The sequence below is a fragment of the Heteronotia binoei genome, chromosome 16, assembly GCF_032191835.1.
Source record: "Heteronotia binoei isolate CCM8104 ecotype False Entrance Well chromosome 16, APGP_CSIRO_Hbin_v1, whole genome shotgun sequence".
Taxonomy (NCBI): Eukaryota; Metazoa; Chordata; class Lepidosauria; order Squamata; family Gekkonidae; genus Heteronotia; species Heteronotia binoei.
The window spans coordinates 28,221,599-28,245,193 of NC_083238.1; the positions used below are offsets into that span (position 1 = coordinate 28,221,599).

The 23,595-nt window shown below is 44.1% G+C and overlaps 1 protein-coding gene across 1 annotated transcript in view; it reads left to right on the top strand.

Moving 5' to 3' along the window:
• Positions 1–23,595, top strand: part of XIRP2 (xin actin binding repeat containing 2) — a 202,390-nt gene that overhangs the window by 127,424 nt on the left and 51,371 nt on the right. The window contains exon 3 of the mRNA XM_060257011.1: positions 19,823–19,986. Within this exon, the coding sequence (XP_060112994.1) occupies positions 19,823–19,986 (164 nt within the window). The remainder of the gene's footprint in view (positions 1–19,822; positions 19,987–23,595) is intronic.

Here is a 23,595-nt window from a genome sequence, read left to right on the forward strand (position 1 = left end):
TGTTGATGTTTGGTGACTGACATTCTACTCAGACTTCTGGTCTCACTGGGACCGACATTCGCAAGCTGAGATGATGAAGATAAATGGGCATAGCTAAGTTTCATACCTTTTAGAAAACTTCTGCAATGGAGGTGACCACTTTATCTGTCTTCCTCTGAAATCTATCAGCCTGGCTTCCTGCCCAGCTTCCCACACTTCCTGTTATTTTTACTGCACATCATGATGTAGACTCCTCTGTCATGACCACCATCACTGCCGTAAACTGAACCTTGTTGACCAGCCATTTTATATCTCAAGGCTTCATCTTTATTTATGAGCATGTACATTCCACTGATGTCACAATCAGTTTTAGGATTGCTGCTCAACCACATAGAGCAGCATTGAGATATAGTTTTAGGTTACTCCAGGGGCAGATTATTTTAGGCCGTGTGCCTATCTGCAGCTTGCATTCTAATCAAGCAATGCTTAGCACCATTGAACCTCTGACATTTAAACTGTTCATAAGTTATGCTGTTTTCTTCCCTCCTTATCAGAGGACACTGAACCTCTTAATGTCAAATTATCCCAGGAACGAAAAGAAAACAGATGTCACGATGCTAAAATTGGACATCAAAGACTTTCCTAAACATTTGAAGAAAGGGGACAGCTTGAAATTTTCATTCGTTTAATGGAAAAATTATGAGTTGATAAGGTCAGAATTGAAGGTTGCCAGCTCTGGGTTGGGAAATTCCTGGAGGTTTGGCGGATGGAGCCTAGAGAGGGTGTGGTTTGGGGAGGCGATGAACCTCAGTGTGGGATAATATAGAGCCCGCCTTCCAAAGCAGCCGTTTTCTGCTTGGGAGCTGTTTTTTGAGATAAGAGGCACCACATTTTCAGCATAGCATCTCAAAACACCCCCCAAGTTTTAGAATTAGACCAGGGGGTCTAATTCTATGAGCTTGAAAAGAAGGTGCCCTTATCCTTCTTTATTTCCAAATGGAGGGGAGGCATTTAAAAGGTTTGCGGTCCCTTTAAATGTGGTGGCCAGAATTCCCTTTGGAGTTCAATTATGCTTGTTACATCCTTGCTCCTGGCTCCACCCACAAAGTCTCCCGGCTCCACCCACAAAGTCTCCTGGCTCCACCCACAAGGTCCCCAGATATTTTTTTGAGTCTGACCTGGCAACCCTAAGGTTTGGGCACCTGACAGTCTCAACTGAGTCTGGTGGAACAGCTCAGTTTTGCAGGCCCTGTGGGATTTATTGCAATAAATAGCGGGTCAGGCTTGGACTGGGGAGGCCTTGGTTCAGATTCACTCTTGGTAGGGTTGCCAAGTCTCCTGCGGCCTCTGGCCAGTGGGTTGGGAACCTCCAGGGCAGGAGAGCGCCCGCCAGGCCCAGGAACTTGGCAGTCCTAACTCTCAGCCATGAAATTCATGAGGTGACCTGAGCCAGTTACATTCTCTCTAGGCCCAACATACCCCACTCGGTTGTTTTGAGGATAAAGCAGAGAATGACATTTGCTGCCCTGAGCCTCTTGGAAGGAGGTTAGGGATCAAAATGCTTACACCAGAGCATCTGTAACAAGAGCAGACTGCAAGTCCCCTGGGGCCTGTGGATCTAGTAACAGTAGCTAGGCTTCTCCACAAGTTAGACAAAACATAGTCATCTGTATGTTGCGTTGGGTGAAGAAATACCAAGTACCTCACAGAGCATTTCATTCAGTCTCCTGCTTATTCATATCCATATGACAGATTATGCCATCCCCCATTATCCATTTTGTTTTCCACAAGTTTTATATATAGGCCCGTTCAGGGAAAATGAAATCTGATCATGTGAATTATTAAAGCTGAAAATAAAAGAGATGGTTTATTTTTTACCACTGGTATGCACTATAATCTGTTCGTAGCCCATGTTACATGAGCCCTGCTCTCACAGTGTCTCATCACTGGGACACGTATCGTTTTTCACAGAAGATCTCTGGAATGCCTTAAAAGAGCTTTTGCAGATTACGAGACTCACACGGGACGTTTTGTAATTGCCTTGTCTGCCCCAACAGTTATATGTGTCAATTTATTTAAAAGGCAGATGCTTAGCTTGAGGTCAAAAATATGTCTGGTCACAAAATTAATCCCAAAATGGTTTTATTTTGGGAGATTGCTGTGCTAGTCACAGATCAGGTAGCACCGTCCTCAGAGGCCTCCTTCCCTTCCGTAGGACTATGAGTTGGGTTCTAAAAGTGCAGGTTATGTTTTTCAATTTGTAGCCCCTCATAGGAGTCTGAGTTTTAAATTGCAACCCCCCCTTCCAAACAAACCCTGTACTGAGAGAGAAGGAATGGGTCCTGATCATGGATGGTTGTTCTAAATATTTCCCCAACCCAGAATGCCCTAGGGCAGGGATGTCATTTGTTATGGGGCCGGATTTGACATAAATGAGACCTTGTCAGGCCGAGCCGTGTGTATCATAAAATGTAATGCCAGGTAGCAGAGATATAAACTTTATAAAGGGCACAGACACACAAAGATTTTTTTTTTTGCTTAAAATAAAACATGCTTAAAATATTAGCCCGCTTGCAATATTTTGTTTTAGTCTCTGATAAATGTCACCTCTTGCTATGAATTATTGCATCAAAAACTGCAGACAATGTCTGTGCTGTACCAGTCTTCAATATGTGCTGTTCAGGTGTGCACATCTGTAAGTTGCAAACCTACTTTTGATTCATTGACATACATTACAGACATCTCATGGTCAACGCTTTGAGCCTAAGACCCAGAGGAACATGAAGTAGCTGGGCATTCTGTACAGAAGTTGCTTCACGTACTAGTCAAGAACACCATGGCACAGACTGAGGGCTATGTGCTTGTCTACAAAACTATAATTTCCCCCAGAACAATGACTACAACTAAAAAAAAAAAAATACAACTCCCCCTCCCCCCCCAATAACTACAAGAACAGAGAAACAGCCACGTACAGTGGTCAGTGTCAGCCTACTATCTGGGAAGTCTAAATTCAAGACCCCCAATCAAAGGAAAATGTGAAAGAAAGAATAAGGAAAATCTGCTGGGTAAACCTGGGGTGGAACGCACTCTCAGCCTAATGTCTCTTCTAAATAGTTCACATGCTTTCCTATTGAGAAAGACTGGACGGCATGAGTACAGTGAAAAAGAGGAGGGGAACCCAGTTACAAGCCCAACAAAACTCTCTCTCTCTCTGTAGCAAGGTAAAAAGCTCATACCTTCACTAAAACATTGTTAGTCTTAAAAGCATTCTTTGAAGCTCTCCTGATGGTGGGGACTGGGCAAAGGAAGCTCTGGCTCTTTCTTTCCATCCCCAGGACAGGAGGAGGGGGAGGAGCCTCAGCCATTCATTAGAAAGAAAAGCAGCTTGTCTCAGTAGCTCTGCAGAGTGATTAATTGAGCCTGGCAAATTTAATCAACCAGCAGAGCTATAGAGTCAAGCTCCCTCATTGGATGAGGCTGCTCCTCTCTTCTCCTCCCTTTGGGAAAAGGGAGGGGGGAGGGGGAAAGGTGCTTTGCTGCTCTGGCTTTTCCAGGGAGAAACACAAAATGGCCACTGAAAAAAGCAGGCAAGAGAAAATGAAGCAGATGACAACCATTTGCTGGAGGGCCTGATTGGAGCCCTCTGCAGTCCTCATCCGGCTCGTGAGCCATTTGTTTACCCCTGCCATAGGGTGTGCTTTTTGCTAGTTTTGTGCCAATTTTAGAGAGTCAGTTTGGTGTAGTGATTAAAAGTGGTGGACTCTAATCTGGAGAATTGGGTTTTATTCCCCATTCCTCCTTTACATGCAACTGCTGGATGAGCTTAAGTCAGTCGCAGTTTTCTCATAGCTGTTCTGTCAAGAGCAGTTCCCTCAGAGCTCTCTCAGCTCTACCTGCCTCACAGGGTGGGGAGAGGAAGGGAAGGAGATTGTAAGCCATTTTGAGACTCTGAGTAAAGGACAGGATATAAATCCAATCTTCTCCTCCGCCTCCATTGGGGAAACTGATGTGCAGCTATCTGTACACATTACATTTTCCCATTGGGGCAAATTGCACCCTGTGCTATTTCCAGCTGGGAGAAGGATGCATGAAGGGGGAAGGCTTGAATACATGAACACATGAAGCTGCCTTCTGCTGAATCAGACCATTGCTCATCAAGGTCAAATATTCTCTGCTCAGACTCTGGCAGCAGCTCTATAGGGTCTCAGAATAAAGGTCTTTCATATCACCTGTTACCTGATCCTTTCAACTGGAGATATCAGGGATTGAACCTGGGGCCTTCTGCATGACAAGCAGATGCTCCACCTCTCAGCTCTGGCCCCTGCCCTCATGTACCACAACCCCAATCTGAACAGAGTGTTCCAAGCAGGGAAGTTCCAAATCATGTGTGTTGACTGGCCATGTGGATTTCTTAACATGTTAATCAGCCCTCAGTATAACCTGCCTCACAGGGTTGCCATATGGATAAAATAAGGAGAGAGAAGTGCTATGTGTACATTCTTAAGAGAGTAGTGTGAAATAAAATTTAATCAATAGGTAGACAGGACTGTGGAAAAAAGCTTGAGGATGTGGTCTTAGTGACCTTTATATGTTAACCTCATAGGCCTTTTCCTGCTTGCTTAACCAATTTGGTTATGTGAATTACTGTGAAGCCTTTGGCTTAACGCTTTTAGACCACATCCCCAGTTGAAAGGAAGCCTTAGTACATGTAGTTGCTTCCTTCCCTTCTGTTGTGGTCTCTAGGTCCTGTTTGTTACTTTGGCCTCTCTCTCTCCGGCCCTCCTCCTGTTGTCTCTCCCCCCACTGCCCTCATCAAAAATGTGGATTATAAATTAATTGTGGAAGGTACTTTATTGTTTTTCTTTTCTTTTCATTGAAGCTCTTGCTAAAGCACCATGTAGAGTCCTGGCATAATAAACAAAAATGTTTTTAAATGCATAATTGAAGAGTGGGGAAGGCAATAGTAAACTTGATATTTGGTGACAGAATATTTATTTTATCAGAAGGTTAATTTGCTTGACATAATTTCTCATGAAGTTTCAGACCCCAGTTGGCAGATGTCTGTTAGGTCTGACTAGAGCCATCATTGGCTATTAACCATGAGGGATAAATTGGGCTTCTGCAGGGGTGGAATTCTAGCAGGAGCTCCTTTGCATATTAGGCCACATACCCCTGATGTAGTTAATCCTCCAAGAGCTTATAATGCTCTTTTTTGTCAGCTCTTGGGTGATTGGCTACATCGGGGGGTGTGGCCTAATATGTAAAGGAGCTCCTGCTGGAATTCCACCCTGGACCTCTGTGTTCAGAAGCAGCCTAGGAAGGCCAACTCTGGATTGGGAAACATCTGAAGATTTAAAAGGTAGGGCCTGGGGGGGAGGGTTGGGAAGGGAGGGACCACAGCAGAGTATAATGTCATAGAGCCTGCCCTCACAAGCAGCCATTTTTTTCCTGGGCAGCTGATCTCTGTTGCCTGACAATGAGTTGTAAAAGTGGTAGATCTCTAGGTTCCCCCCCTCCGCCCCCCGAAGGTTAGCAAACGCTAGGCATTGTCCTCTGGATACCTACTGATAGCCCTTCTGGAGAAGTCTGGTTGGCCACTCTGTGTAAGAGGATGTGGCCTAGGATGGGCCATTGGTCTAATTCAGTATAGCTTCTCTTATGAGCTCATGTCTCCTTTCTGAATTAGCCACTGCCGCAAACAAAATCTATGTGCCTTTAAAAAAATTAACCACAAATCCTTTTCCTCACCTCCCACCCCAGCTCTGCAATATTGGAAACATTCCATTTCTGGCAGGGAGCAGAGCTGGCCGAAAGCCCAAAAGGTGCTTGTTTTCCTTTCCATACAAACGGTTTTGTAGGTTTAATTTTCCCTTGTTTGTGTGGCGCCTATTGGAGGTTTTTGGCAGCAAGCTTGATTGCATTATAGGAGGTTCACAGGTTCAAAGCAGCCTTCTATTTTTAATCTGCCATGGGAGTCTAATTCCCATTCTTTCATGCCTTTTAAGTGCTACAATGATAATTACTTAAGTGATCTCTTTGACACATGTTTCCCTTGCACTTTTAAACAGGTGAAGCAGAGCACACAATACATGATACCACAACATGTACGTCTCAGGTTATTTTCAATAGTTTGACTCCGCTGTCATCATAAGCTATAAGATCAGTGGGACTGATTCCTCAATAAAATATGTTTAGATTGAGGCAAGGGAGAATTTAGATAGACAAGAAATGTCATGTTGAGCATGAGATGTAGACTCCTGCAGGTGGCTTTTGTTGTAAACGCAGGTCAGAAAGGTTTGGCAGTCCTATGGTTTCCCTCCTCTGCTGGAGATAATAATTCACTCATATGGAACTGGCGTGTATGCAGGGTTTTTTCCTTAATGCTGCAGGATGGGTTTTGAAACAGAAAGGAAAACTGTTTTTTTGAAATTAAAAAAGGGAAGCTGATGCAGGTGGGCCTCGGGGGACGTTTGTTTTATCTACCATTGCAAATGTAGAAAGTATAGATTTCCCTGAACTCAAAAAGGTAATTCTTGACAGTTTAAAAGCCAATCAACTCCTTGCTAATCTTGCAATTCCACAGAGGTAGACCGTTAAGGGCAGCCTCTGTTCAGAATGGGAAAGCATTCTAGCAACGCAATTGATTACTCTGTTCCCCGCCCATTGACTTCAGTGGACTTAGAAGGGTGTCACTCTCCTTAGGGACTTAGAAGGGTGTCACTGTAGAACTTGTGAGTTTTATCAGCTGGTTTGTCAACAGGTTGTCTTTTGCCATGCAAACACTAGAGCAGAGGTGTCAAACGTGGTCTGGAGGCCAGATTAGGCCCCCAGAGGATTCCTATCAGGCCCGTGAGCAAGTCTGCTTCCTTCTCCCTCTCTCTTGCTTTCTTCTGTGTCACAGCTTGCTTTGCCAGGCTTGCTGAGTCATATAGGAGCTACAGAGCAAAGCCTTGGGGAGGAAGGGAGGAGGGAGAGCTTGCTTTGCCAGGCTCTCTCAATCCCACAGCAGAGCTACTGAGCCAAGCCTCTTTTCCTTCTATTGGCTGAGGCTCTGCCCCCTCCTCTGGGGAGGGAGGGAAAGAGCCAGGGCTTTGCCCAGTTCCCTCGATCACATGGGAGAGATACAAAATCTTTTACTGTGTTTGTGTCCTTTATAAAGTTTATATCTCTGCTACCTGGCATTACATTTTATGACACACATGGCCCAGCCCGACAAGGTCTCATTTATGTTAGATCCGGCCCTCATAACAAATGAGTTTGACACCCCTGTGAGATGATTTTTTTCAGTGGGGTTCTGTGTACCCATGTTTGTTTGTTTGTTTTGCACATGTTGATTTGAAAAGACCAAAAACTGGTAGAAAGACCAAAATTGTGGTTCATGACCTGAATGTTGACAACATAGCTGCTTTCAAACATGATGCCAAACTAATTGGAATAGGATGGCTATATTCCCAAACATGCCTTTTGTTCCTTTGAGAGTTCTGAAATAGGTCGTATGCAATGAGTGAAGGTGTCCCCGACCACAACAGTTGCATTTTCAGACATTACATTCCTGGCACTGTATCTGCACATACAGAATGAATAGGTTACACTTCCTCCCAAAATGTGCATTTACCAAGTGGGAGACATGGGGTTTCTCTGCCTTCATTCACAAATTCCCATTTCAAAGGAAGGAATAATTCATGAGTAATTGGTAAGCTTGTGTTTAGCATTTTTTTCTCATACGATGTAACAACTGTGCAGGGCAACTGTGATGGGGTAAACTGCACTTGTCACTGGGGAACTGTGGCTCTACTAGCTTCCTTGGAGCATTTAAGAGGCAAACGCCCTGACCTTGGTGAGAAATAGACTCCCTCTACAGAAAATAAGTCTACAGGCGGAAAACGTCATTGTAATGTGACCCTCTCTTCCTCAAATGGTTTGGATATGGCCAATAAATATGAGAACTTGGCAAGGATTCCAAGTCCTCATAGGGACATTTAAACAGAATGTCAAGCTTGCATTCATTAATTTAAAAGGTGCCTTCAAAGGTAAGGAAATGTTTGGTGACCCTGGGATATAAATTCAACCCGAGTCAGAGTGGATTTGAGAGCCACAAAACCATTTTTTTTTTAAAGAGTGGTGGTATTTTAAAAGCTAGCAGAGGGAACCGCTGTCGTTCTATGGTAGAACATCTGTGTGGAATACCAAAAATCCCAAATTTAATCCCTAGTATCTCCATTTTAAAAAGCCAGGTAGCAGGTGCTGTAAGAGACTTCAAGCTGAAACCCCGGCGAGCCCCTCTGCACAGACAAAACCAACCTTAATGGACCAATGGTCTGATTCAGTGTAAGGCAGCTTAAAATGTGTTTTCATGCTCACGTGTGTTCACATGCACCTTCCCCTCTCTTTGTGTGTATTAAATAATATGCTACTAGCTTCACCTGCTTTATAGGCTGGATTACCCACGGGGCTGAGTATTTCACTGTGTCCCACTTTATGTGCAATCTGAGTACACCCAACACTATCAATTCTTTCCCAGTAGTTCTTCTGTCAGAATTTGTTACTTCTCTAGACTTAATTTATAAAGGAGAAAATAAAAGGAAGATATAACAGCTCAAGAGATGGAGACTCGTGGAGGGGAGAATGCCTCTGTTGTACTGGTGAAAGACCTTGTGATGGATTAAGTTGTATTGATTATGACATCATGCATTTTTTCCCCCTGAAGTTATAGCTGAGTAATTCAGACGCTGTTCTTATGGGAATGAGAGCCTGTGTGGATGCTAGTTTTGCAATCAACGTATCCAATTTTCAGTGGTTCTATTTATAATAATATCTACCCCTCATTAAGTTAAGGATGGTTCGGCAACGTTATTTAATGTGCCTGCAATAATGAGGCATAGAACGCAAATGCCAGAACAATGTAACCACAATTTACAAGTTAAAAGATGAATTGGAACACAATTTAAATGCCTTTTAAACTGGATTATGTTTTTTTTTTATCATTTGCTCCTACATTCCGGTATCTTTTTTGCTTTTCTATTTCACTTACCATTTCTTAGCCATAAAACGCCTAACGATGCCAACCTAAGTAGAGTTACACCCTTCTTAGCAGGGTTTAGGGTTGTCAAGTCCAATTCAAGAAATATCTGGGGACTTTGTGGGTGGAGCCAGGAGACTTTGGGGGTGGAGCCAGGAGACATATGGGGTGCAGCAAAGATCAAGGCTGTGACAAGCATAATTGAACTCCAAAGGGAGTTCTGGCCATCACATTTAAAGGGACGGCACACCTTTTCAATTCCTTCCTTCCATAGGAAATCATGAAAGATAGGGGCACCTTCTTTTGGGGCTCATAGAATTGGACCCCCTGGTCCAATCTTTTTGAAACTTGGGGGGTATTTTGGGGAGAGGCACTAGATGCTATACTGAAAATTCGGTGCCTCTACCCCAAAAAACAGCCCCCCCCCCAGAGCCCCAGATACCCACGGATCAATTCTCCATTATTTTCTATGGGAATAAATCTCCATAGGGAATAACAGTTCCCAGCAGACATTTCCCTCCCCTCCCCCTGCTTTCTGATGACCCTGAAGCGGGGGGAGGGCCTCCAAACCGGGGGATTCCCTGCCCCCACCTGGGGATTGGCAACCCTAGCAGGGCTTTTTTTGTAGCAGGAATTGCTTTGCCTATTAGGCCACATACCCTTGATGTAGCCAATTCTCCAAGAGTTTACACGGCTCTTAGTAGAGGGCCTACTGTAAACTCCAGGAGGAGTGGCTACATCAGAGGGTGTGGTCTAATATGCAAAGGAGTTCCTGCTACAAAAAAAGCCTTGCTTCTTAGTCAATCAAAGTCAATGAGCTTAGAAGGGTAAACTCTAATTGGGATGCCAGTGTAATTTTTGTTTTCCAAATTAATTATAGTAGAGGAGGAGATTTCTCTGCCCTAAGGAATCACAAACAGTATACAATTGCCTTCCCTTCCTCTTCCCACAACAGACACCTTGTGAGGCTGAGAGAGTTTGAAGAGAACGGGAACTGGCCCAAGTTCATCCAGAAGGCTTCATGAGGAAGACTGAGAAATCATACTCAGTTCTCCAAATGAGAAGCAGCCACTCTTAACCACTACACCATGCTGGCTCTCACATATACAACAAATACATACAGTGCACACATGCACACACACACACACACACACACACACACATCATTATCTCTAATACCAAATTCACTGGCTCCCTGACCAATCACAATAGGTAGGCCACTCATGGACAAGGAAGGAGTTTGTACATACTCAGGTGATTCCCCAGGTGGGTAGAAAAAATATGACTGAAAATTAAAGGGGGGGGGGAATCCTTTCCTAGTAAGAACAGAATATGCTCCAGGAGCATGAGTTTTGGGAGCACTGAAAGGAGAAAAAAGGAGGGAAGGATTTACTTCAGGAAGCATAGAATTTGTGCATGGGTACAAGGTTTTCCACTCCCACATGGGTGCCAGCTTGTCTTGAGTAAAACCATACATATTTCCACATACCTTCAAATATTTTCCCAAAGGCAGCAGCCCATCCATTTAATCAAGTACAACGTAATTTTTATAGAGTTTATGTGCAGAAAGATTCTCCACTTTGTGTGTCTCTCTCTTTTTGTGCATGCCTTTTGAAAACAAAGAGGCTAATTGGGTATAGCAGCTATTGACTGATGGCAAGGAAGTAGATTTCCAGTGTGTTAAACCAACCCTTTTAGCAACTGCAGCTACCTTAACAATAAACGGCTGGTGAGCTATTGAGACACTGCCAGATGCTAGTATATGTCCCAGAAGTCATTCTTTAAAACTAAAATTATATGGTGTCTAAAGCATTGTGCTAATACCTTCTTAAAATGCAGGCCAAAAAGGACAGATTGTTGTGCACATCCGTGTCCATTGAATTAAATTAGCATCTTGATGGATTGTTTTGGGATCTTATCCTCACCCCAAGCAAATGAAAAGGTCTAGGCTGGTCTAGCAATTTCAACAGAATGTTCTCTTAGATTTGCAATGATCCTTTCTTTCAGCTGCTCAAAACTCTGACATTTCTATCATCTTTCTGGGGTGGGGGATGGGGGGAGTTTAGGATTGTCACGTTCTAATCTTAAATATACAATGATAGGTTGAAAAATTGCATGTCTATATTCATCTGTTGCCACTCCATCCCCATCCCTGGCCTGGCTAAATTGCTGTGATTCAGAAAGCATTCTAACTGCTCTGGGGAAACCGTCAGCCATGGAATGTCGACATCGCTGCTCCTCGTAGAGAAGCAGAAGATCGGTTAGCTTGGGAGAGCTGCTAGCATGGCATATCCACGTGGGAATTAACAATAAAGTTCTGGTGGAATATTCCAGTAAATTTAGAAAATGCAGGCTTAACATTTCCTGTTTCTGAGGACAGTATCCTGTTTATAGGAACTGCATGTTCCTGGATCAGAGTTTCCATATGCTGCAAAGTCTGGGCCGTCACAATAGGTGGAATCAGGGCTTTTGGGGAGTGGGAGCGCACAGGAGCGGAAGTCCACCTGGGCTGGCCAGGGCTCTGACTGGCACACTGGGGAAGGTGCGGGGAGGCATTTAAAGATGGCTTCAGCCTTTCCCAAGGTGCTCACTGCAGTGGGTGGACTGGGGAAAGCATGGGGAGCTCCTGCTGGTTTTTTTCTACAAAAATAAAAGCCCTGGGGTGGAATTCTTTATGACATTCAGTTGTGGGGGAGGGGAAGCTAGGCAACTGTATCTCAAACCATAGATTATTAATGAGCTGCAGGATGTTCATAATAACCCTTTTTTTTCATCTGCATCTAAACGAACAGCGAGGATATTCATGACGATGCTTTTATAAGGCATCCTGTTAATTATATATGAATATGACGGAGGAATAAGGAAAGTGCCAACACAAGCCTGCTGGTGCTCCTATGTGAGTTCTGCTCTTTCCAGCAAGCTGCAGATGGCTTTATACGTATCCTCTGTGCTACCAGATCAAGGAGCATACATTAGCTTTGTATATTAAGTTGAAAGAAACTGGAATACGGGCTGCGTTCTACCTTACCTGTTTCACATTTCTCTTTCCCTGGCAGCTACCATTGTTCTTAAGAAAACTCTTATCATTTTAACGAATATGTATTCTTGAAATGGTATGCTATGGACGCATCTAGCCACAAGAGCGGAGGAGTATAACCAATTTAAAAAAAAAAAAATGTGCAGCAGAAAAGGTTCCTCTGCAATAATCCAATGGTCTTCCATTTTTTCCCCCAAAGTTTTTCATGTAATGATATGACCATTATCTTGCCATAACTTACTAGTACAGAAGAAATGGCAAGCAAACATATTTACTTTTGCCAAAAGGAACTTGCAGCTGACCATTGGAACATCATATTCCTCAGATAGCTGTAGGAGAGACGCCACCTGCTGGCATGCTTCAGAACACTTCTTTGCTCTCATAATCGGCACCAGCCGAGATCTGTGCTTATCTTCAGGGCACCCAACAGGGGATCCTTCAAGTCACAGTTCCTTGAGGAGAAGCCAGTACATGCCTTTCTCACCAGGGAAGTTTCTTGTCATATATTAAAGCATATTTGAACAGTTGTAGAACAAAGGACTTGGAGCCTTTGTGGTGTACTGGTTAAGAGCAGCAGGACTGTCATCTGGAGAACTGGGTTTGATTCCCCATTCCTCCACATGAAGCCTGTTGGGTGACCTTGGGCCGGTCACAGTTCTCTCAGCTCTCAGCCCCACCTGTCTCACAAGGTACCTGTTGCGAGGAGAGGAAAGGAAGAGATCATGAGCCACTTTGAGACTCTTTTAGGTAGAGAAAACTGGGTGAAAAATCCTACCTCCTTCTTTGATACGAACTGACATTCTGCAAAAGCCATTTCTGGTCCTTACGGGAAGAGAAAATGGCGGCTCAGCTCTGTAAGCCTTCAAAAAAGGCAGGGTTTGTTTTGCAAGCTTTTGGGCTTAATTTTAGCAGGATGGCACAAATCAGCAGTTGCCTGTCTCCTGAGACAGTTTACAGTACAACCCTAAGCAGACTTAGACCCTTCTTACTCAGTTGAAGTCAATGGGCTTAGAAGGGGATAATTTTACTTAGGATGGTCCCACCAGTGTCCAGGGCCAGTGCTAGGGTTTTTGGTGCCCTAGGTGAACTGCCCACTAGTGCCCTCCCCAGAAATTTAAAAAAAAAACAGAGAATTGTAGGAGAAATGAAGAAACTTGAAACCATTTACATTTTTAATTTACAGTTATTTCAATTTTTTAATATTTTTTTTTAAATGTGAGATTAAGCAATCAAAATTGTGAGAATACTTGATTCTTTTAGCTGGAGGTGCCAGGGACAAGACCTTGTGCATGCAAGAAAGATGCTCTACCACTGAGCTACGGCTCCCACCCCATGGCTCTGGCCGTTTTCCCACTCACGTTTTACTGGCGCCACGACCATCCTGACGCCGGCGAATCTGCCTGGATTTCGCAACAGAAGCGCCGGCGCTCCCAGAAGCGCCGGCGCTTTCCGTCGCTAAGCCAGCGCAAACGTTTTCCTGCATCTTTGCGATTTCCGTTTGCGCTGGCTTAGCGACGGAAGTAGCCGGCGCTTCTGGGAGCGCCGGAGCTTCTGATGCGAAATCCAGGCAGATTCGCCGGCGTCAGGATGGTCGTGGCGCCAGTAAAACGTGAGTGGGAAAACGGCCTCTGTTAAAGCAGAGTAGGAAGGATGAGCAGCAGCATACAACTTCAACAGGAGCCAATTTTTAGAAACTCTAATTGGCTCTTCTTCAGCTTTTATAGTTGGTTGATTTATCCCTGCCAGGGTCTGAGGAGCACACTGCGCGGGCACCGTCTGCTTCCACAGCTGGGCAGCGTCTGTGCTCCATGGAGCCTGCTTTCCATTGGGGAAGGCAGACTCCAAGGTGCACACACTGCACATGGGGAGAGGGGGCGCCTGGCGGTGCTCCTGAGGCCAGGCGGTGCCCTAGGCAGTCATCTACTTGGCCTACTCCCATGCACCGGCCATGCCAGTGTCTGCTTTGCACTGCTGTAGTTCCTGTGCCTAGGGATGATTTTGTATTTCTTGAGCAAGATTCAAGTCCCGTAGGTGAACAAGATGCCCAGGGTATACATTTCTGAGTGTCAAAGTTCTCTTTGTCAGACTTCAGATAAAGGGAGCTTTGACTCAAAAGCTTCTACCCTGGGCATCTTGTTAGTCTTTAAAGGCTCAGAGCTTGCTCTTCTACTGCAGAGCCGGCATAGTGTTGCATTTAAGAGAGGCAGACTCTGATCTGGAGAACTAGGTTCAATTCCTCGCTCCTCCATATGAAGCCAGCTGGGTGACCTTGGGTCAGTCACAGCTCTAGAAGCTCTCCCAGCCCCCCCCCCAAAAAAAAAGTCTAGCTCTCTAATGCTAAAAAGAACTTTCTAGAATTTAAGGCTGCCAGACAGTCTTTGGATCTCCTAGTTATACCACACCCAGTGCCGTACAATAATACAAGTTCTGGAAAGGGTGCTAAATTATTGTGGAATTAATTACTGTGGATAAACCTGGCTACCCACCTGAAACTATCTTCAGATTTCTTATTCCTGTTGTTTTGGATCCATGGTTGTGATGTTTTGAAGTAGAAGAAGATGAAGAAGATATTGGATTTATATCCTGCCCTCCACTCCAAAGAGTCTCAGAGCGGCTCACAATCTCCTTTACCTTCCTCCCCCACAACAGACACCCTGTGAGGTGGGTGGGGCTGGAGAGGGCTCTCACAGCAGCTGCCCTTTCAAGGACAACCTCTGCCAGAGCTACGGCTGACCCAAGGCCATGCTAGCAGGTGTGAGTGGAGGAGTGGGGAATCAAACCCGGTTCTCCCAGATAAGAGTCCGTGCACTTAACCACTACGCCAAACTGGCTCTCCACTGGAGACATGTAAGGGCTGGCAGACCTTCTGTCATATCTACAAAGAGGCAGCCTCAAACTGTAGTATTTCTCAAAATAGTATTTCTTTTCTTGTATTATGAAAACGCATGGGTAAATCAGAAATGCCAAAGAGGCCTGTGTGATGTGATTTGATTGTGTATATGCATCCTATGCGAAATTCAGTTCTTTTAATCAAAGTGTCAAGGAGGCAGCACCCAAGACATATCACATTGCAATATCTTTATGCCATTGAAGGCTCTGGTGTTGATTGGTTTAACTGCTGTGATGGTTTGGAATGTTCAATTGCTCTGGGAACAAGGAAGAATGCAGTCTAGCTTCTGAGACAGAAGGGGAAATTATCTGTTTGCCTGGGGTTAAAAGCTAGTTCGGGGCATGCTGGAAGAGGCTGATCAAGAAGCTCAAAGAAGCGGGATGAAGAAGGCAATACCCCCATTATGTGGAAGTTTGTGGAGATACAGAGTGGAACAAAGAAGGAGACAAGGAGAAAGGAGGAGAGAGACAAAACATAGAAAGCAGAGCTGAGATGGTTGTAAGGAAGGTAATGGGGCTGGCAAAGGAGGAACACAAAGTTACTAGTTCTAGAGTCAAGGCCCCTCGTGGGGGAACGTTATGATTGTGGCTTCAGCTGTCATTGTGGCATCGTGACCTGGTAACCCAATGGAGGCAATGCAGGACAAGAAGCAGTAGGTGGCAGCGGCGGGTCTGAATTTCACGAACCAGCCAACTCTTTGGCTTCAGGCTTCCACTCACTATTGGTCAGACAATACCCTCTGGAAGCTGAAGTAATGATGTTCATAAGTAATTTTCAAGACAGTTTAAAAAAAAAACATCAGAATGTTGTTTCAATCTGTAAAGCTTCAATGTGGCTGGTAGCATAAAAGAAAAGTGGTATAAATTAATCACATTTTGTTTGATTGCTATGTGACTTTCTGTAAGTAAAAGATTCAGGAGCTGTTCTATGGAGCTTGAAGCCCAAGTTTGGTTTGTCATGTTTTCCCCAGGCCACCAACAGGGGATGGGGAGGTAGGGTAGACATCTCAGGTTGGGAAACTTCTGAGGATTTGTTGATGGGGCCTGGGAAGCACAGGGACGTCAGTGGAGTACACTGCCATCAAGTTCACCCTCTAAAACACCCATTTTCTCCAGGGGGAACTGATCTTTGTAGACTGGAGATAAGTTAGGGTTGCCGGACTCTAAGTTCCAGTGGGGGACTCCACTCCACCATGAACTAGCTGACTGGTGGAGAAAATCTCCCCTAAACAGGGGTGTCGCATGGGGGGATGCTCTGGTTTTTTGGCAAGTTCTATGGTTTAAGCCTCATTTAACCATAGTGTTTGCCCCAAAACCAGAACATCCCCCATGCAATGACCCCAGCACAATGACATCACTTCTGGGTGATGTCATCACATTGGGGACATCACACAACATCCCTGCCCACCCCAGAATGTCTCCCAGATCCCCCCACCAGATGGGATAGGGAACCTGGTAACCTTTAAATAAGCTGTAATTCTGGGGGATCCCCAGGTCCCACATGGAGGCCTTAGCTCAAACTCATCTTCAGATTCCTACCATTCCAGAGTGCTTTTGTTTCAGCTGGAAGTAGAATTTTCTCCAGAGAAGAAGTAGAAGTAGTAGTAGTAGTAGAAGAAGAAGAAGAAGACCGCTCACACCCCAATCTCTTAACAAGCAATATCAAACCAATATCTTCATTCTTTAATGGGAGCAATAAATCTTGAGTTCTTCAAGGTTGTTGACTATGACCTGTGTGCTATTCATTAAAAAAAAGACTAACACTGAGTGCTTTCACAGTGACTGTTTGCAAGTAGATTTTGCTATTCTTACACAGTACAAATCCGGTTGCAAAGCACATTATTTAGTGTGTGTGAACACACCTACTGAACAAAGGAAAAAAATCCATGTTTCAGTTATTAAAAAATACCTCAAAAAGTAACATGGAATGAATTAATATCCAGTTTTCCTGTTCAGCAGGCAGTCCTTACAGCAATCACAATATGACAGTTTACACAAGTTCTGGAAATGGTGCTAAATGATTGTGGAATATGTGGTATTGCCAGAAGTTACAGCCCACATGGGGAGGGATGGGCAGAGATGAAAGACCTACTGTCCCTTATGGAATCTTCCCTATATGTTCACCCTAATTCTGTTCCGTTATCAGGATTTAAAGCCCAGGCGTGTAACGGGGCCCAATTTGGGTCAGGACTGTGGTGAGTCAGGATTGGGAGTTTAAGCCTGCCACAACATTTTCCTGTCATGAAACAGCCTGGGGAGCCACCTCAGAAGTATGCTCTCAGTCAGAAGTCGGGGTACTTAAAATTCTGAGTACTTTATGAACTGTGTCTAGCTCTGGGGTTAACAAACTTGTTTTTTACTAAATAAAAGCTATGATTCATAACTAAAAAAAAAAAGTGTGGGTTAAGAGATGCCAAAAACACTGTTGGGCTCCCGGTAAACCAATGAAAGTCATAAATCGTGGCGAGACTAACAATTTCCCAGCCTCACGCTGCCTACTGTGATCAAAGCCGAATGAACAAACAGCACATGAAATGGAAGGATTTAAAGCAAATTAATACTGAGTACAAATCACTATGACCTTCTCATCTGCAAGCTTTATAGAAAAAGGAACGGAAGTTGCATGTAATCTGGATTCTGGTTTTTTTTGTTGCATAAGAAATGCCTTAAATTCTAAACTGGAGTTTGGTTCTGTGTCATCCCCCCCCCCCCCCCGCCCCTTTCTTGCTTCAGCTATATAGTTTTAAACAGTATAACAAAGTATGAGTCCAGTGGCAACTTAAACATATGGACTGAATGATTGAGCACAGGTATAATGGAGAAGAAGATTGTTTTTGTTAAACATACGGATGCAAATTTTTCTCTGGTCCTTGGGCAAAAAGATCACGCTGCAATTCAACTTAAAAACGATGAAGTTAAGCTGCAAATAAAGAAAGTATATTATGACAAGGAAAGGCTCATATTTGACAGGAATAATTTCCTTCATTGCTGCTTGCAAAGGAAATTGCTGACCTGGCTGTAAGGTTAACAGAAGAAACAATGGATATTTTGCATTTTTGCAAGCAGTTTTCAAGAATTACTGCAGGCACCTCTGGACGAGGGCGCATTGAGCTGTTTCACCTAGATTGTGGATTTTGCAGTGTTTCAGAGTGAGATTAAAATAATTAACTGTTGTTGGGGGGGGGGAGTATCACAGTAGTTCATGCAAAATAGTAGTAAATGAGTGCTGTAGGAGCAGCAGGATATTATTTATTTATTTACTTTATTTTTTACTTTATTTATAGACCGCCTGTCTCGCTAAGTCTTGAGGTGCATTACGGCTAAAAGCAAGGCACTAAGAAGTGTGCACGCAACAATTACTCCCGAGTGATTGTAAACATTAGACAACATTGCATTAAAAATGCAAAATAATACAGACGATGAAGCAGAAGTTACACAACGGGAGAACAGTGCAGCAAAACGTTATATTCCGTGCGATAAACAATTGTAGTAATACGGGACTACAGATTTAGAAAACAATACAATAAACATAGCATAATGTATACAATGAAGCCTGCCGTAAACTCCACTCATATTTCTCAAGACAGCTCATGGAGCATGGATGGGCAGAATTAGCATGGATGGATGGGCATGGATTAGCACGTGTCCTACTTTTCCTTCCTATGCACTGATAAGCTTGCCAGTCTCCAGGCGGGGCCTGGAGATCTCCCACTTTTACAACTGATCTCCAGCTGGCAGAGATCAGCTCCCCTGGAGAAAATGACTGCTTGGAGGGGTGGACTCTAGGGCATTGTACCCTGCTGAGGCCCCTCCCCTCCCCAAACCCCGCCCTCTCCTGGATGCACCCTCAAAGTCTCCAGGTATCTTCCAGTCTGGACCTGGCAACCCTACCCACTGGCTAGCTGGTCCGTGGTGGGGAGAGGCCTCCAAACTGGTGGATCCCCTGCTTGGACTTGGGGACTGTCAATTCTATATGCCAACTCCTATATGATAAGGGATCAGCTGGGAGTCAGCTTTGGATCACCTGTTTTGCTCTGTACCTAGTGGGGGAAATTTTCTCGCTGATCTGCCATCCTGGAAACTCTCAGACTTGTTGAGATGCAGCAAATGGGGCCCCAAGTGGGGCCAGTTGAGTTCCCTTCTCCCTACCCCATGCTGTTGGCTTGGGCTTCAGAAGAAAGGAGAAAAAATTGCGCTTCCTGCCTTCCCTTTTGCAACACATCCATTAAAAGCATTGCTTCTGTCCCCATGCAGCTTGGAACTCTTTTTTGCAAGTTCATTGTGTAGCTGTTTTGCTGAGGGGGTGAGGTAGATAAGAACAGATTCCCAACTTATGCCGCAATCAGCTGGAAGTAGGCAGCTGTTGGAGTTGCTCCATGCCATCCAAAGATTTTCCTGATCAGCCCACAGTCTGATCATGAATGTTGAAAAAGATGAGAGTTCATTTGCCAAACAGCTTCATTGAGAAATAAGTAGAATGTGGGTAGGATATACCACAACATGGCTGTCTCTTAGAGGTGGAGATTATTGTATTCTTTGGAGGGGGGGGCGGTTATGTCCAGCCTTTTTGATTCCTTGCACATCCCTAGATTTCCCCTCTCCTTCAATCCAACTCTTTGCCACCAATTTCCCTTTTTCCCACCCTCTGATCCTGAAATCAGATTGTCTGTTGATAATTGATTTGCATGGTGGGGGGAAGACTTAGATGTTCTGTACCTTACTCAGAGAACAATAACAAACTAAGTGCGACAGCAGCCATGGTGCATGAATAAAACATAACCTGGAACAGTGTGTAGGGAAACATTAGAAAATACTAACGTTGCTTATTTGCCGTATGTACAGTTGACTTTACTAAAGACAGGTCCTTTTGCTTATGGCCTTTTGTTTTCACTTTTTAGCTTCTGCCAACTGTCAAAAATCTGCAAGTGGACATTCAAAAAGAAGGGCTAACCAAAGTGATAAGGTGCCCCTGGAGTGCCAGGAGCTCGTCTCCCTGAAGGAAAGGATGGCCTTGTATCAGGCTGCTGTGACTAAAGTTGAAACCAGCAATACCTCTGCTAATGTAAGATATCCATACTTTCCATTAACTTGTTTTCTTAATGTACTATGCATTGCATATTCATACAATACGCTCTTCATATTCATATAATCAGTTAAAGACACAGCAAGTGCGTTGAACTGTAAGCAATAAGTTCTCTGTATTCCAGCTTGGTTTTCATTGACACGCTCTGGATTCATCCAGCAAGAAGGCATATAATCAGTCTGTGATAGAACTTTCACACAACCAAGTGGCTTGATCCACCTTCTGCCATATCCTGCTAGTTTAACTTACAGAACTTTAACTTACAGAAGTAAATTAGCCCGTTGGACTGAAGGTCATGCTCACACAGCTATAGACTAACTTCAGAATATTGTTCCTGATGGCCACAAAAAAAGCAACCCAAATAATATGAGCTACACTGGACCCAACTCTTCTGGATTTTATCTGGTGGTAATCGGAACGCATAAAGAACTGAACTCTTGGGTTTTGCTGCAAAAGTGTAGCTAATTCTCAGAAAGCTCAGAAAAACATAAATTGCTCTCTGCGGAGATAACAACTTGGGTCAGAGGGATCACCACTATGTACCCACTTGGGGTGCCTGTTTTCTGCTGACTTCCACTCTGCCAGCAAAAGAACATGCTCTGGAATTAATTTGTGCTAAGCTTCATATGAGAACTCACACCCACCACACACTAAATGAACTGGGAATAATTTTTTACCTTCAGAACCGTGACCTTGTTGGGTGAAAACCAAAGCAAAATTATAAAAAAATGTAAGAGGCATGTAAGACTAATTCATTTCATAACTCAATGGTGGATACTCCAATTAAGGACGTTTAAGAGTAAGTGAACTAAAACCGATAAAACGTATTAGGATTTAGCCCCGGAGGGTTCTTCGGTAGAAACCACTGACTGTCACTATATGGTGAAAAGGAGGAGAGGTAGTTAATTTCTTTACATTCTAGTTTGCTTTTCATTGATGAATGCTGGGTTTACATGGGAAGAAGATATAACTAATCACGATAGGCTTTCCACTCAGTCAAGAAGTAGAGCAATGCATTATCCTAATCCACCATCTGTCAGACCCCTGCTAGTTTAATTTGCCGATGTAATTGCACTGGAATGAGGAGGCAGCAGACGCAGGGGGGCCTTTCAGTCAGTGTTGTTCAAGCACGTGGCTGCTAACTGATTAACAGACCTCAGCAATATGAGGAGCTCATGTCTGCACCAGGCACTAGTAAGCTGCCAGTTGCTGTGTGCTTGCATAGTGATAACTGAGATAACTTCTGCTCCCACTACCTAGGCTTCCCAATCCCCAGGTCCCAGAGGGGGATCCCCTGGTTTTACAGGCTTCCCCCCTCCCCCAGCCAGCTGGCCGGCAGGGAAGCCCCACCCCCATAGCCATCATGCACCTCCATGAACGATTCCCATAGGGAATGATGGGAATTGATCTGCGGGTATCGGGGGCTCTGGGGGGGGGCTGTTTTTTGAGATAGGGGCACCAAATTTTCAGTATAGCATCTAGAGCCTCTCCCCAAAATACCCCCCAAGTTTCAAAAAGATTGGACCAGGGGGTCCAATTTTATGGGCCCCCAAAGAAGGTGCCCCTATTCTTCATTATTTCCTATAGAAGGAAGGCATTTAAAAAGATGTTCAGTCCCTTTAAACGTGATGGCCAGAACTCTCTTGAAGTTCAATTATGCTTGTCACACCCTTGCTCTTGGCTCTGTCCCAATGTCTCCTGGCTCCACCCCCAGAGTCTCCTGGCTCCACCCCCAAAGTCCCCAGATATTTCTTGAATTGGACTTGGCAACCCTACCACTACCACCAGCTTATTCTTATTGGTAAGGCTGTGCAGTCATGTCCAGTGGTCCTTGACAACAGCCACCTTATGATCTAACTTGTAGAAAACAGTCCAACCTTGATCAGAAACATGCAGGCCTAATTTTGGCAGGAGCTCACAGAAGCGAAGCTCTGGAACCTCTAAATTTTATTGTGCTTTTTCTTCCCCCCCCCCGCCCCAAATACTTGCTTCTGGGCTTCATTGTTCCAACCTCCTGTGAGGATTTTGCTGAACTCTAAGATCTGACAAACTTCCTAATATTTTCCTCACAAAAAAAATGGGGAAATAACCAAAACACATAAAGCAGACAGATTAAAATCTTCCTCATGCCACTGTGACCACATAGGAGAAAATAATTTTAAAAATATGATGGGTGTAAGGTTTTATTGAATTATAATTCAAGAAGCATTTTAGGGTAGATGCTGAGCTGATATAATTTAGTACACCTTCCGGTGATATCAGGGGTGTGTGGCATATACAAATGTGTTGTGCTAATGAGATCCAGCACTTCTTTTTCTATAAAATGATCCCGGGGAACATGGAGTAGACCAATGGGGGGGAAAGGGTTGATAACTTAGAATATTTTAGCCACAGCCTCTCTCCCACCAGTTCTGTGGGAATGGTTACAGTCAGGAATATGTCTTCTGTCCCCAGTCCTATACACTGGGGTCACTGGAACCAAAGAGCCGTTTTTATCCTGCAACTTAATGCTGTACCCAAATGCATCCCGCTTTTCCAGTGTGAGTCAGCCATTTATTGCCATAGGGAAAAATAAAGACACTGCGTTCGAAGAGAACTTTGTGAAGAAATGAACTCTTGTCCTCCACCTCTGCTGTCAGAACACTGCCACAGGCAGCCCCACCGATTTCTCTGCAGTATGCAGACTCACTGCCCACAGGTGTGCATCCGTCCATCTATCATGACAACAGGCCATTAAATAAAAGTAAGGTTGCCGTTATACTTGACCTTCGACAAGTACTTTGTTCAGAATTCATTTTAAACCTCAACATAATATTTATTTTATTTATAGTGCTTTTCTACCCGAGAATGTATTACCATCTTTTAAAAATTACATGGGTTTCAATAAAAAAAACTGACAGATAATAATGCATATTATGTATTATACTGCTGGCCTTTTGCAGTGTTTCTTTGAGTTCAATATTTTTTTTTCCTTCTTGCTGCTCTGCAACGTATAAAAGCTGTTAGAACTGGCTTAGTCAGTGTAGAAAATGAGGTATATTTGCCATGTTGTCGCTCGATGAACCAAATGCAAAGCAGGCGAATGTGAACATTTCTATGCCGGCAGCAGATTTTTAAAAGCGTAATAATAATGATGATGATGATAAAGAGTGTGCTTTCTTCACTGTTTGCTAGTTAATCAATGGCAGGGTTTGGGCAAGCCTGCAGTACAGCTACGGCTGTCTTTGGCTATAAGGGAAAGCAAGAGGAATGTTACAAGATCATTAGGATAAATAGTCATTTGTAATGAAGATAGATGTCCAGGATCCCAGGGAGATGTGGGAGCTGTGGAAAACCTGATGCATGCTACTTCTTGAGGAATGATACTTGCAGTTTAGATACAGATGTTTTCAGTGAGGGAGGGGACCTCCTTCCTAGTCCGTGTATAGCAGTGAGCTACATACCCCGCCCAGTCGATCCACAGACATGACATGCAGCCCTGCTCCCAATAAGGCTAAATTACAGATTTTCCAACTTTTCTTCTGAACAACAACTGGAGGAGGCCATTCTGAGTGGAATGGAGGATGATTCTCTTTTTGTGTTTGGGTG